This window comes from Chelonoidis abingdonii, chromosome 7 (genome assembly GCF_003597395.2).
Source record: "Chelonoidis abingdonii isolate Lonesome George chromosome 7, CheloAbing_2.0, whole genome shotgun sequence".
In the NCBI taxonomy this organism is placed as follows: domain Eukaryota; kingdom Metazoa; phylum Chordata; order Testudines; family Testudinidae; genus Chelonoidis; species Chelonoidis abingdonii.
The window spans coordinates 86866489-86882322 of NC_133775.1; the positions used below are offsets into that span (position 1 = coordinate 86866489).

The 15834-nt window shown below is 38.7% G+C and overlaps 1 protein-coding gene across 1 annotated transcript in view; it reads right to left on the bottom strand.

The window, feature by feature from the left end:
• Window positions 1-797: 797 nt before the first annotated feature.
• Window positions 798-15834, bottom strand: part of GABRA6 (gamma-aminobutyric acid type A receptor subunit alpha6) — a 34427-nt gene continuing 19390 nt past the window's right edge. The window contains exons 9-10 of the mRNA XM_075068254.1: window positions 6362-6631; window positions 798-970 (exon numbers count right to left, since the gene is read on the bottom strand). Coding sequence (XP_074924355.1) covers window positions 920-970; window positions 6362-6631 — 321 coding nt within the window. The 3' untranslated portion in view covers window positions 798-919. The remainder of the gene's footprint in view (window positions 971-6361; window positions 6632-15834) is intronic.

A 15834-nucleotide genomic window follows, 5' to 3' on the forward strand; every position in this document is an offset into this window, starting at 1 on the left:
TGTTATTCTCAATGCAATCCAATATCCACTGGGCTTGCTAGAAAGAAGGCTCAGGTTTTATTTCATTGGGTAAGTTGTCTCCAATTACATTCTTAAACAAGGGTAATGAAGATGAAGGGAGGAAAGCAAAGAAATATGTAACATAAATACTACAACAAAGACTAGACCTTTCTTTGTTACAAGAGTGTGAATCAAATTGTAAATACCTTCAAATCTAATGGTGATGAAAGTGACACCAAACTTGCTGATAATACTTTATCTGCGTATAGGCAAGATAAAGTGCAATATCTTAATTTACCTGCTCAGATTAATAAACAGTGATTTACATGTCCTGTTCCATTCCCCTTGGCATATATTTTTTGGATTTTTTTTTATAATAGTATATGAATCTTCATTTAAATTTTACATTTAAACAAGATGATAAAAACAAGGATACAAACAAATGTACAGCATTCATCATGAAAAATTGATAGGGTTCGACCCTCTTTGACAGGACATCTCAACAGATATTAGGTGTAAATTGACAACAGCCCTGTTGACTGCAATGGATCTGAGCCTACTCACGCTAGCTCAGAATCAGGTTTTCATTAGTACCTTTAAAAGTACTTCAGGGAGATGTTACAAGGACTCTCAATTTTGATTCAAGATTTACCTTCAAACATTCATAATAGAATTAGAACAAGTATAATTCTCAGTCCTAAACCATTTAACAAAGTAAGAACTTGAGCTTGCATTCTGAATCAACACCTTACAACTGTGCACAGAGTCTTCAAGCAGTCAAGAGTCTAAATTTCCAGATGGTATCCCACATAAATACACTATATTTTACATTTGGGGCAGGCAGAGATAGACATTCATCCTTTGAAGTCACTGAGCTCCACAAGACAGTCAGTGATTTGTCAAACCTGTGTTGCGTACATCAGTTGGGCTGATAGTTATTCCGAAGATGCATTGCAGTGGGTTCAAAAAACTGGAAGAAAAGGTACAAGGGAAATTTTAGACGTGTGCTGCTAACAATGCAGTCAATCAATAACGCAACTCAGCTATTGATTCCCAGCTGCCTTAGCAGGCTTAAACCAGCAACTTATTGTAAGGGAGAATCTTCTCAGGATTAGAAGCAACATTTGCTATTGGGATCAGCAAAGCTCAATTCTAGGTATGTATTATAATGACTCTGGCTAGTTCTTTTGCAGTTCATTTTATTTTCCAGTGGTTAAAATGAAGCATGATATTATATACATTGCAAAGGTCAGCGAAGTCTTCTGAATGTTAGCATATTATTATATATGGGACTGGGCGACAGGGGATGGATCACTTGGTGATTACCTATTCCAGGGGTAGGCAACCTATGGCACGTGTGCCAAAGGCGGCACGCGAACTGATTTTCAGTGGCACTCACACTGCCCAGGTCCAGGCCACTGGTCTGGGGTGCTCTGCATTTTAATTTAAGTTTAAATGAAGAATCTTAAACATTTAAAAAACCTTATTTACTTTACATACAACAATAGTTTAGTTATATATTATAGACTTATAGAAAGAGACCTTCTAAAAATGTTAAAATGTATTACCGGCACGCAAAACCTTAAATTAGAGTGAATAAATGAAGACTTGGCACACCACTTCTGAAAGGTTGCTGACCCCTGACCTATTCTGTTCATTCCCTCTGGAGCACTGACATTGGCCACTGTCAGAAGACAGAATACTGGGCCAGATGGACCATTGGTCTGATCCAGTATGGCCATTCTTATGTTAAATGCCTCTCCAGTTCTCACACTTCTTTCTCCTGGTCTATCCACTCTGCTGCTGCTAAAATCAATTCCTCACTCAAATCTCTGTGCGATTTCTGCATCACATTCAAACTCTACATCTTCTCCTTTAAGCCCCTGCAAAGCTTCCTTCCTCTATCCCACCATGCTCATCTCCAGGTATGTGCATAACAAGAACAGCGAGAGTTACAATATGGAGGTTCCAAGAAAACCTACAATTTGGGAAGTGATATAAATCTTCATTCTCCAGGTCATAAACCAAACTCTTACTGATTGTGAAAGATGGAGAAAGATTCCTTTGGGGCAGATATTCCCATAACTGCCCACTGCAGGGCTTCTTGGGCCTTCCTCTGAAGCAGCTAGCCAATGTCAGAGATTGGACACTGGAGTTGATGGACCGCTAGTCAAATTTTTAATGGCAATTGCTATCTTCCTAATACGTTATTCTTTGCACTTTGGTTTCGGACAGTATGCTCATGTAGAACTGTGTGAACAAAGTTTATCTGGGAGGAATTTATTATCTCTCGTGTATTGTTTCCATAGTTAGGGCTATTTCAGGTCTAGGGCAGCTTTCACTGAAGCAACCTATATTTTTTTTCAAATTAGTTAGATTCTCCACTCATAAATCCCTGTATCTGGCTTGTCTGTTCTGGTGGTTTTGGAATGGTGCCTCCCACTGTGTTCAGCAGATGAATGTGTGCATGCAAATACAGTTGGCAGTATTCCAGTGTCATGTAGGTGTGATGGGGAAGTCACATTCTGATACTTTGCAGCTAAATTAATTACAAATTGACCTTACATAGAAAAAGAATAAGTCCTCTTTAGAGTAGTGGTTTTAATGCTTTGATTTTTTATATTATAAATGGTACATCCATGCTGCTGCAGTTAAACATCTGTCAGCATTTCAGTTATAAATCTATCTTTGCAGAGACATATAACATGGCTACCTAAATTCATTGTGGTCTAGAAACTGACATCTGTGGTTTTAGGACTTTTTTATATAAAACATTACAAACACTTCAATTTTCCTGTTACGAACTGCACGGGAGGAAAAAATCAGCGGGACTTTAATTATAAAGCCAAGCAAACTGCAGGCAGAACATTGTGTTAGCTTCATTTCACAACTCTGCTGATACAACTGTGGCCCTGCAACACCACTGCTACTCCAGGCCTGAACAGGTGTTGAGCAATAATGGCCAAGTGTATCAAAAATACCAAACCATGTGGTGGTTTTATGATATGGAGAATTGGTGTTTATGGACAAAGAAAACTCATTTCCACTCGTGATCTAGCTAAGATTTGAATCATTTCTCTTTACCCTATTTTCTTCATGAACAGAAAATTCCCATAATCCTCTTGTTTTAACTTATATTTGCTTTTCTTTCATTTCAGAGGGTTTTTTCATATTACTTAAACATAATGTAGGCCTGGTCATAAGTAACTTACTTGCCTCATTTCTTAGTGGGTATGACAGGCAAGGTAAATTGATCAGTCGGCTAGAGACAGGATGTCTGCATTAGCTGAGATAAGAGGGAATATCAGGATACTGTTTACAATGGACAAAATAAGCTTGGAATGTAAGATGAGGTAAAAAGTAAGTCGTGCGTGCACAATGTGTGAACAGAGCATGCTGAACAGGGATTGATTCCTGCAGAGTAACCAAACGAATCCGGAAGCATGTGATGCAATGTATAGTTAAGAATGCATGTGTTATTAGTGTTGGTAAAGATGTATATAAGGAAAACTTTTGCCTATACTCACCCCCTATACTTGAATCTGATCAACTCAGCATAGCTTTGATGTATGCAAAATAAAGGAGCCTGAATGACGAGACTGAAGTCAAAATGAGTTCTTTGGTAACTGAGTGGTAGAGGTCTCAGGGGACCCCCAACATAGATCAAACCAGCAGTTTTACAAAAAATTTGATAAAGTTATTTGTGAGATTCTCTGATCCAGCTGAGTTATACTTGGCACAGGACCAGTGGGGGGGATAGGGTCTGACATTACACCATTTATGCAACCCCCACTCCTGATGTCATGAAGTATCAACTGCATAAAACAAACCAGCCTGGAAGGCTGCCAGGGTCTGTTCAAGAACCCAGAGTTCAGCTGGGTCCAATGCACCAACTTTCCCGGCCACACATCATAATCCAGATTTTGGGAGGACAGTATGACATAGGACCTGTTGTGTCAGCACTCTGCCATCAGTGGATTCCTCTCTCTAGGAGAAATCTTCCAGTGCTTGGATCCACTGGGTTAATTGCTGCCTTGCACAGATGGATTGGTACAAAGGGGCCATAAATTTAGCCTGTGGTATACCTGTGACCAATGGGCATAAGTACTCAGTTAGTTTTTAGCTTGTTGATATTGATGGGATTTATATATACATTAGGACAACATTTTTCCCGTGATCATTTTGTTAGTATATTTTCCCTTGTGGCATTTTCTGTTGTTCTGCATATAGAAACAACACTGAGAATAAGTAAACATGGCAAGACACTTCTTTCAATACACAAAAATCTAATTATTGCATCTGTGTATCTAATATTTTTATGTTTTCCTTTTAATTGTGTTTTCCAGAATTGTACTGTTCTCTAATAAGAAAATCATTTAATGATAATGATTTAACATTTATAAAGCACTGCACCTCCTTATGAATCCCAAAGTGCTTTACAAATTGTATTAACTGACACACCATGCAAACTATACAGGGATCAGTTCATTCACCTCTAAAATGCAGGCACTTTTGATTTGGGCAATAAGCAGTAACTATATGATAGCGCACAGCAATGCTTCCCAAAAGTCTAAGAGACAGATCTTCAGCTAGTGTAAATCAGCATGGCTCCATTGACTTCACTGAAACTATGCAGATTCACTCCAGATGAGGGTCTGACTCCAGATCATGAGGTAAGGAAGAATACTGTAGCCTACTGAAATAAAAAGAAGAATTTGGGCAGATTATATAAAGTTCTGAATTAGAAAACAACCAAGACACCTGTGTTAACACACCTGCTCTTACAAAAAGTGCCATGGATTTTTATTACAAGTGATCCAGATCTCATTGTTATGTCTCATCTAAAAAAATGGTTGGTCAGTTTCTCAGCTAGTACAAAGTGGCATCATTCCGTTGACCTTCCTCAGAGGAGCTACGCCCAGTTTAAATCAGCTGAGGATCTGACCCAGTAGTTCTAGCCCCACAGTCCACCATAAAACATACTGGAGAAATCTTGATTGAATACAGACTAAAGGGATAAAAGTACCACCTTCAGAAACACCAACACCACTTATTGCAACAAGTATGTATGATTTCCTTAAAGGTCTCCCATCCAGAGTACCCTTGCTTAGATTCTGAGATCTGACTGTACAAAGTGGATTTATTTTAAAAAAATGCAGACACACATGCAAGCTGTTATTCATTTGTGAAGCCCAAGTGATAAATAATTAAAAGTATACCTCCATATGGTCCATATTATAAGGATCCAGACCTCTTGTAGGCCCTAATCCTGCAAAGCATATAAGCACGTGTGCATCTTTGCTCTATGATTAGTGGAACTATTCACCAGTTCTGCAAAGCACTTCAGCACATTCATGATTGGGGACACTAGTCCCTGATAATATTACTATACAGAATGCACCATAGTGTTAGCACATGTAATGGATATTTGGATAATATTAAGGTATTTACTTTTTTAAAAGATGTAATAAATGATTTTTAAAAAATCTAATAAAACTGGATTGTTATATAAAAATGTGCATAGGTTGCTACTTTTTTTGGAAATGTAAGGCTCTATGGATGAGCCGAATGAGCCGCTTCCGTAAAGTAGATGCAAGTCTATTGACTAATCTCCATTGACTTCTTATACAAGTATACACTGATCCAATGTAGCCAGAGTGTGAAAAATATTAATGATGTTCAAAGATATTGTGGCAGGATTCAATTTGCTAAAACAATTTATTTCAGTAGCGTATCCCTGTTTAGTAACTTTGGGCCTAATCTTGCAATTGAGTTGAACTGACCTGTTTACATGGCCCAGGCTTTGCAGAATTATACCTTGAATAGAAAAGATTAATATAGCAAAATGACTATAGGCATTTAAGGCAATAATGAAAAGTTAGTGAGATAGTATAATAGATTATAATTCTAACAATGAATATCAAAGCCATCATTCTTCACAAATGAGTAAACAAAAAGCAAAATGTAACTCATCATTTTAAGGCAATCATAAAAGATATTCGGGTTCTTAGCGCTTTCATTTCACTTCTTCAACAAATACTATACCATTCCTTGTCACACCTAACAAGATTAAGTGATGAAAGAAATAAAATTTGCTAGGAATACTGTCTTAGACAACTGCCCTCAACCTGCTCCAAGTATGTAGAAAGAAACATTTTTAATTTCTCCCCTATGAATAGCATTACTTCCTTGTCTTCAATACTCCTTTCTCACTGGCTGCTAATGTATATTATTACAAATGTCCATGCTGCAAAGAACTGAGTAACTGAAGTTCCAAGGCTGATTTAAAAAAAAAAATGCTGGCCCCTAAAGCATACTTTCATTCTGTAACAGTTGAACACAATTAAACACTAATACTCACTTCCATAGTGTCTTTTGAAAGGTAAACAACCCAATATACCAGGTTGAATCCTGCAAATGCCACTGGAAAGAGGATCCGGGAATACTGGTCTATTTTACTAGTGCCTCCGATTAATGGTGGTGGTGGTGGCAGTGGTGGGGCTGGCAGGGGAATAGACGTTGGTTGACCTTGAGATGCACTATTGGACATTATTCTGGCTTCAGGGGACTGGTCTGTCTGAGACATTGTGGAGTTCATTCGCTTCTTCAGGTTACAATTGGAATCAGAATGCTGTAGGGAGAAAACATTACCAGATTCTCAGCTGTGAGATTTGACACACATGTTTGCAGTTTCTTTCAACATACTGAAATTAGGCTTCTTTCTGCTTGGTTTTCTGAGCGTTGTTGTGGTTTTTTGTTGTTTTTTTCATTTTTTTTTATATTCCTCATTGTACAGTTTAAAGCAGACACAAAACTAATACACACAGACATGCTAATGGCCAGAGTCAGTCCTCAGGTGTATATATGTGCACCACTCTCACGACATGAAAGATACATGCAGATATCTGAGGCAATATTTGGCTCAGAGCTTTGATATAAGATGATCGAAGAAAAAGTGTTCTATGTATAATGTTGTGTTACCATTATTATATATGTGGGCTGGGTGAGGGAGGGAAAGACAATAGATCAGAAGAGAAACCGGAGAGAAAAGACAAATGAGAGAACACAGAAGAAAAGAGATTAAGTAGACATAAATCCCATACTTCTCTTCTACATCAGTGCCTCAACTTATAGGGCCAAATTCTACTCTCAGATATGTGCACACAAATCCAACAGATGTTGCATATAGATAGCTGAGGACAGACATTTTCTCTAACTAGGATTTTTCTGCCACTTTTTTATAGCATAATCTGTGTTTAATAAAAATGAAACCCTGCTGTTTCTCATGCTTTGCAGAATAGCACTGACCATCACTGATCACTGACATCAACATCTGTTCCTCCATTGTTCCCCTTGCCAAACTACCCCTCACAGAACCCAACCATGCCATGAAATCCATAAAATTCAGCCAGATCCATTGATGCGTTAGGTGTTTGCCTTCCCTATAAAGTATCCAGAGAATGCTCAGTTCATTGTCAAATGTTTTCCTATCCTGCTTGATTCAGAAAGACTGAAAACAGGTTGATTGTGCTTATTAAGCATGGATGAACTCTTCTGGGGCTCTTTAACCTGAGGTATCTATGCTCAGTTCTATCTTAATTCTTTCTCGATTCCTGCCACTGAAGTTTTTCTACCATTGAGTCTGTTATTTACTATTTATATTACTGTACCATGTAAGAGCCTCAGTCATAGACCAGAATCCTATTGTGCTGGTTGCTGTAGAAACACAGAACAAATGATAGCCCTTACCCCAAAGAGTTAACAATCCAGTGGATTCACTGATTCTGCTCAGTTCTGTCTACTATCATCATAGCTAGGCTTGAAGCTTACAGAATCTGAGGAAGGAAGGTGTCCCAAAAACCTATGTTTCAGAGTAATGGATAAAAATGTTGGCACTTAAATTGGGTATAATCTCTGTGGATGTGAATTAGTGAAAACCTAAAGAGCTTTTTCAGTCATCCGCTGCAGAAACAGAATGACTGAAACTGATGACTGAAGTCTTCAGCAATTTAAATGCCATTAGGTTATCCAGAATACTTGTATTGTAAAATAGAATTGTCGTATTACTTCTTCACACAATGCACAATCAACGGACAGTCAGCTTTGGCAGGGGATGTTATGCAGGCCAAAAGTATAACTGGGTTAAAAAATGAATTAGATAAGTTTATGGAGGATAGGTCCATCAATGGTTATTAGCCAAGATAGTCAGGGACACAACCCCATAATCTGGGTGTCTTCTAACTGCCAGAAGCTGGGACTGGACAACACTTTCCCTGTTCTGTTCATTCCCTCTGAAATATATGGCACCAGCCACTGTCAGAAGTCAAGATACTGGGCTACACGGACCATTGTCTGACCCAATATGGCCATTTCTATGTTTTTGTATTTGAATTGTATAGCACAGTAAAATGCTGTTGGATATCTAGTTTTGGTTAGAAAACTGTGCAAAATTCATTATTTGGACATTGATTGTTATGACAATCATTCCTTTAAGAACATTCCAGTGTCTTATTGTAAAAGTTTTATGGCTTGATTCTTCAGCTGCTCCATGCATGAGACTTCATTTAAATGCAGAAGCTGCAGGATTGGACCTTTAGCATATAAAGAGATGAACATGTGTTTGTGACGGGTTGGATCACAGAAACCCCCTTGGGAACTGCCAACTGATGTGCCAAGACTATTTCAGCCCCTGCCAGCTTGGGACCTCAGCACCTTGTCTTGCTGACCCAGACACACCTGTTTGCTCCAACACAGACCCAGAGTCTGAATTACTTGTCCCAAAGCTGCAGACTTACCTGAAAGCAGCTAACAGAAGTGTTCTTGCCTTTAACACTCAGATGCCAAACTCCCAGTGGGGTCCAAACCCCAAATAAATTCATTTTACCCTGTATAACACTTATACAGGGTAAACTCCTAAATTGTTTGCCCTCTATAACATTAATAGAAAGAAATACAGCCATTTGCCCCCACCCCCTGAGTATTAATGCATATTCTGGGTTAATTAATAAGTAAAAAGTGATTTTATTAAATACAGAAAGTAGGATTTATGTGGTTTTAAGTAGTGACAGACAGAACAAAGTGAATTGCCAAGTAAAATAAAATAAAACACACAAGTCTATGTCTAATCAAACTGAATACAGATAAAATCTCATCCCGAGAGATGTTTCAATAAGTCTGTTTCACAAACTGGATGCCTTCCTAATCTGGGCACAATCCTTTCCCCTGGTACAGCCCTTGTTCCAGCTCAGGTGGTAGCTAGGGGAGTCTTCATGATGGCTTCCTTCTCTTTGGTCTGTTCCACCCATTTATATATCTTTTGCATAAGGCAGGAATCCTTTGTCCCTGTGGGTCTCCCCGCCCCCTTCTCAATGGAAGACCACTAGGTTAAAGATGGATTCCAGTTCAGGTGACATGATCACATGTCACTGTAAGAGTTTAGCCATTTAAGACATTACCCACTTGCCAGCACACACCTATACAGGAAGACTTACAGGTAAAACAGAGCCACCTGCAGTCAGTTGTCCTGGTTAATGGGAGTCATCAAGATTCCAAACCACCATTAATGGTCCACACGTTGCATAATTACAATAGGCCCTCAGTTATAGTTCATATACTATACTCAGATACAAGAGTGGTACATTTATACAAATAGGATGATCACACTCAGTAGATTATAAGCTTTATAATGATACCTTACAAGAGACCTTTTGCATGAAGCATATTCCAGTTACATGAGCATATTTTTATAAAATCATAGAGTTCAACGTCACAGTGTTGAAATAGTTATTCTATTCTATGATAATCTATAGTTAATATCATGCACTCACAGATAACCAGATAACCTGGTATTGACAATATGTCTTATGTTTGATGAACAAAAGGAATGTAAAAGAATTATCTTCTTAGTATTCAGTATCACTGCTAGAGTAGGAAAGAGAACCACAGACTTCTCACAAGAGGCCAGATTCTGCTCATGGATGCAGATGCTGATTTCCCATTGAAACTGATGGAAGTTGTATATGAGTATCCACTTGCAGAATTTGGTCTAAGAAAACTTAAACAGAAGGCAGTGGAGAAAAATAAGCTTCTATTTGCACAACAGATAATGCTTTTTCTTTCTCTCTCTGTTTCTACCCCTCCCCGCACACGTTTCTTTCCTGAATCCCAAGCCCCCTGTCCACACTGTGTCAAGTAACTGAAGAGTAATATGTTTTGCAGATGGATTATAAGTGGCATACATACTGTGAGGCTATGTCTATCTGGAACACAGATGTTTGATTTTTGTATTTTCCAGTTACACTGCAAGCAGCAGACAGGTTTGAAGGGGGAATCATCCACAGATGTGTCACAGAAACAGAAAGAGGGTTATCCATGTGCACTGGCACTAATCATAATAATCCTTCTCTCTAAACAGACTGGTTGTTTGAGCCTGAGCCATTACTTCCACTCAGAGTCACTATCCCATTCTGCTTTTGTGCCCTGCTTTCAAAACTGGAATGTTGCTAGACACACAGTCTGGTTTGTCTTTAGCTTTTGTACAAGAGGGCTTGGTCTCTCCACAGTGGAGGAAAATGAGCGGAATTTTTTTTTTAAAAAAGTGTTTGTTATTTCATCCTATCACTTGTCAATAAACAGCATTCTGACATATATAGATTGGGACAAATTCTGCCTTGAATTACACTGGTGTAAATCAGGATTCAGTACACTGAAGTTGAGGAGGTACCATGGTGTATAGCTGGTCGAAATGGGTATATCTACACAGCCCAGGTAGACAGACGTAGGCTAGTGGAGCTCACACTAGTGTTCTAAAAATAATTGTGTAGATGCTGCTTTGATGCTGCTCAGGCAGGAGATTGAGCTCTGAAGTCCATCCCCATTCCTAGGCTTCAGAGCCCAAGTTCCAGCCCAAGCTGCAACTTCAAAGCACTGTTTCTAGAGCACTAGCCAAGCCCTGCTAGCCCAAGTCTGTCAATCCGGGCTGGGAAGCTCTCTCCCCCAGGCTGTATAGACATCCATAGTGAAAAGAAAAATAGGCCCACAGGTTGCTGATGATGGTTTGGCAGAAGGTACATTAACATTCTTTCTATTGTTTCACTGTTAATGCAAAGATAGCAAATCGTTTTGTATAGGGAGTTGGTTGAGGGGAGCTGAGGTGGTGATTTTGTCAGTGGGTTTATTAAATCTTTTTGTTATGTTTACATTGCTGCAAGGGTGGGTTATCTGCAGGGACATGCCGGAGGTTGTTTATTGGGGGATGTATTTTTAAGAGTGAAGTATTCGCAGAGCATGACGTGGACAGTTCTTTATTTAGTATAGCACAAATTTTAAGAAATAAACATCCCTACCCATAGATGCTGGAACCGGGGGAGAGGGGGAGCAGGGATGCTGCCACATCCCCCTGGCTTGAAGTGGTTTCCATCATATTCAGGGTTTATAGTTTGATTCAATGGCTTTCAGGACCCCCACTATATGAATTGTTCCAGCACCCCTGTCCCTACCATGCTATGAGGGAACATTCTCTTCACATCAGATGATGATAAATTTGGGGAGGTTTTGCCACCACAAGATACAGGAGATTCCTTTTATTTTAACTTCTCTCTTACTTTCAAGGGCCCACCTGTATATCTTCATTTAGCATTGCAGTCACAGAATCCTTGATCACAGATTCAAGGTGGAATATATTAATTAGTCTCAATTCTTGGGTCCCATTGAGCGAGACAAGATAGTTTTATACTCCCAACCCTGGACCTAGCCAGTGGCTGGATGGCAACTGGAGCAATTAAAAGGAGCATCAAATTGCTTTAAGTTACACCTCGATGGCCTATTCCAGCAGCCAAGACACATTATTGCTCCAGACATTAATGGTCAGTTCCTTGGGCATGCCCCATACACTGAGGAACATCAGGTAGAGCTGGTATAACTCTCTGGAGGGGAGACCTCAAATAGCTGCTTAAACCAATTTAAAGATCCCTGTTTGCTACTTAAGCAATGCAAAAGGGGCAGATGGAAGCCTAGGACTTAGTCTTTTGTGTTGCAGTGGATTGTCTTTACCAACACTACCATTGTAAATTATTCTCCAATTTATAATACAACTTTTTCTCAGCTACCAGTGAAGACTCACCCAGAGACTCTGGCCAAAGGAACAGCAGCAAGAGGATGCAACAACCTGTGGCTTTCATTCAAATTAAATTGGTAAAGTTTATGCATGAGGATGGGAGCCTGCAGGTTCTGTGACAGCAGAGCTCTGAATAGTTGCTGTAGTCATTACTTTTCTCTACTTGGATTTTCCCTTTTGATTATTTTCTTTGACAAAGAGCATTGAGATTAGGATACAGTCAGGAAATTTGCCAAAACACTACACAGAAAGAAAATATATGAACTATTACAACTAGCAAGCTATGTTAATCCCTGCTTTTATGGGATATAATAAAGCAAACTTGTCCAGCACACCTAACACAAAATCTCAAACACTATTAGTTGATTTGATAAATTGCAAAAGAAACTGGCTTCTTTACGTGGCCTCTTTGCTGACAATGCAGATTTGTGGTGTTGCAGCACAATGAACAAAATTGCTCCATGCCTGCAGTCTGACCCATGCATGTGGACCTTTGCACAATCACTCAAAATTAAACAGGAAGTGCTGTACTGCATAGAGTAGTAAGGTGCTGTCTAGGACTAACTAAGATCATACAACTAAACTAATCTGGATGCCCTTTGGATGCCCACAAAGCAGCTGGGAATCTATTCCATCCAGATACTTATCACCCTCCATTCTCATTGACTTTGCTAGGGTTTTCTTAGCACAACTCAAGAGCATCTCAGCAAATTGCAGCATCAGGCCCTTACCTCCTGTAGAGCAAATATCACTTTGAAGTGTATGTAATTCTGTATTCTAGCATTCTCTGTTTTTATAGGGATGCAGTGTGCATATTATTAATTTTGTGTGTATATTTTTCTCTTCATATTTCTAATTAAAAATCACTTTGAAATTATCTGTAAATCTGCCTTCCTTCGTACTGTGGATATGTGATTTTGCTGTCACTGCAGCTTGTAGCATGGCACTAAAATGAACATCTTATGTATGTGCGTAGATACCAACAAACTTTAAAACAATTTGTACCTGTTCTTATTGCTGTCTCCTTTGCTCACTTAAGATTATATACTTTTCCTGTCAGTACAGTGAAGTCAGAAGAAAATAATGGCAATAAACTCTAAACTTTCAGATAGAAAAATGTGATATTTCTTATTTCCTTTGTAATTTACTACACTAAGGATATAGAATTTTGCTGTCATCACACTGGAATGAAAATGAAATTAGTGCCAAAACTCAAATATGCCTGGACAAGCATTAAACAAGAAAAAAACATATCTCCTATGCTTTTCCCCCTTTCCTCTTATTAATATACCTATGAATATGTGACATTTCTACCAGTGCTACACAATATAAATGAAATAACTAACTAGTGGCCTTAAATCCTCAAAGATTATTCAAGGGCCTAACTTCCATTATGGGTGTTAGGTGCCTGACTACTTTTGAGGATCTGGACCCTAGACACTACAAAACTTAGTTAATAACAATAATTAATAATTGATAAAGCTTTCGTTCTTATTTTTGTTTGTTGACCTAATGGCAAAAGGACTCTAAGAACACTCATTTAGATCCCATTGACATAGATATAGATTTAAAACCAAAACACCATTGAAAATATTAAATCTACATCCAAATTGGGCCAGATTACTGAGCCTTTACTCACAGTGGTGAGTACTTACTCATAAGAGTAGTCCCAATGTCAACGAGACCAACCTTATGAGTAACTGCTTACCAGTAAGTATAAGAGGTTCACTGTCTGGCCCTCGATTAGTAACCTTCTCTCCAAAGTTCTACATTGCTCCCAACATCTGTTGATTCCATCACCAACATTTAAAACAGGTACGGAATTGGCACAACTGAGCCCACAGCTGTTACTAACGCTATTAACATCTGCAGAAGAGACACAGAACTCCATTTGAGGATTGGTCCTGCTTTGAGCAGGGAGTTGGACTAGATGGTCTCCTGAGGTCCCTTCCAACCCTAATAATCTATGATTCTATGATCTCAGCAGGTAAAAAAAACAGCTCTTTTAAAGATTTATGATCTTGCTGTCTCAATGCAGGTCCATGATATGACAAATCAAAATGCAGACTGACACTGCAGAGAGTCTGACAAAATATATTTATTTTATGTTATTTATGTTAAATGTTTGAAGCCAAGTTCTGCTCTTAGATACACTGGTGCCAACCCAGTAATTTAAACGGAATTATTCTGGAGTGGCCCAAGTGGAACTGTGAGCAGATGTCGGTCTCTCCACTTACTTTGTGCAATCTTTGCAGCTTTTATGCAAAAAGAAGTGATATTCCTTCATTTTTACTGTGTAATCACATTTGTTTTGTCCTATTTTAATATGTGCTGCTGTGATTACTGAGATCAGACTGCAATACTGTGCAAAAATGTCTAAATGCTAGTGGGGAAAAACCCTCATATCTTGAAATACACGACATTTAACATATATTTGTGTATGATTTCAACTCTCTTCTCTCTCCCATCCCTATCACTCAGCCCTAGTTCTAGAAAACATTTAACTCATGTGGATCCAAATGATCATCAGTTATTGCCCACTCCTTTCAGCCACATCAGGATACTTATTAAACATGTCCAACATATTTTGATTGATGTAATCGCAGGGAACTAAATCCTTTATACTGGAAAAACATCAGACTCCTCTACACTTGACGACTGTTGCTTAAAGACAGAATAAGAATCCTCTGCTGTCAGAGCCATATCTCTTTTTGGCTTAGGAAAAAGAGCTGCTTGAAAAAAACAAACAGCAAAAAGCTTTCACAAAAATATTTAATTGGAAAGGGTTTTTATTTGTTGATTTTTTTTCACATTTCATTTGTTTATCGAAATGTCATAAAAAATTCTGACCATCTGTATAGGAAATAATCCCTGTTAAGCTCTTTGACTGTCATGCTGCAAAAGCTCTTGGATACTGTACAACAGGCGTCCATACTAAGTGACTTAGGTCCTTGTGTTCTAGTGTACTGGTGGACTCTGGCTCCCTCCTGAAGTCAGTGAGAGTCCAGAGGGTTCTAGGCACCTAGGGACCTGTGCAACACTTTCAGGATCTGGGCCTACTGAACAAAGAGAGCTGTGAGGAAGAAACAATATGATTCATATTTAAAACACATATTTGAAATAGAATAAAATCTAAAAGCTGTACTGCTTTCCTATGCTATAGATTCTGAGTTGTTTTTGATATGCTGGAACAAATGTAATTACTGTAAGAATAAAAATGGGCTTCCATCAGGGTCCAGATGCATCCTCAGCTTGTTGCTGTCATATTTTGGAGTGGAATGCCCATAGTTTTGTGTTTCACACAGAGATCACTGCATCTGACAAATACAATGAGCCAAATTTTGCTCTGAGCTACCTGAGGTAAATTCATAGTCACTCCCTGGCAACCAGTGAAGTCACTCTGGGTTTGTATCACTTCAATGAGAGCAGAATTCAGCCCACTGTATCTGACTGAAAACAGTGGAGTCCAAAGACTTAATGGAAGTTTGTAGCAACTCCACTGAGTATGACAGAATAGAATTTGGCCTTGTGCCTTCTCTATTTTTAGATTACAGAGGTTTGGTGGAGGATTATGTAACAACATATTAGCAAGAGATTTTGAATAAAAGAGGCATTTGAACAAAATTAACTATCCCAAAGGGTGAGAGGGACATGTCTACTGTATTTTGAATGATTTTTGTAGTAGAGAAAATTAGATTTGGAACTGTAAAAAATTGAAC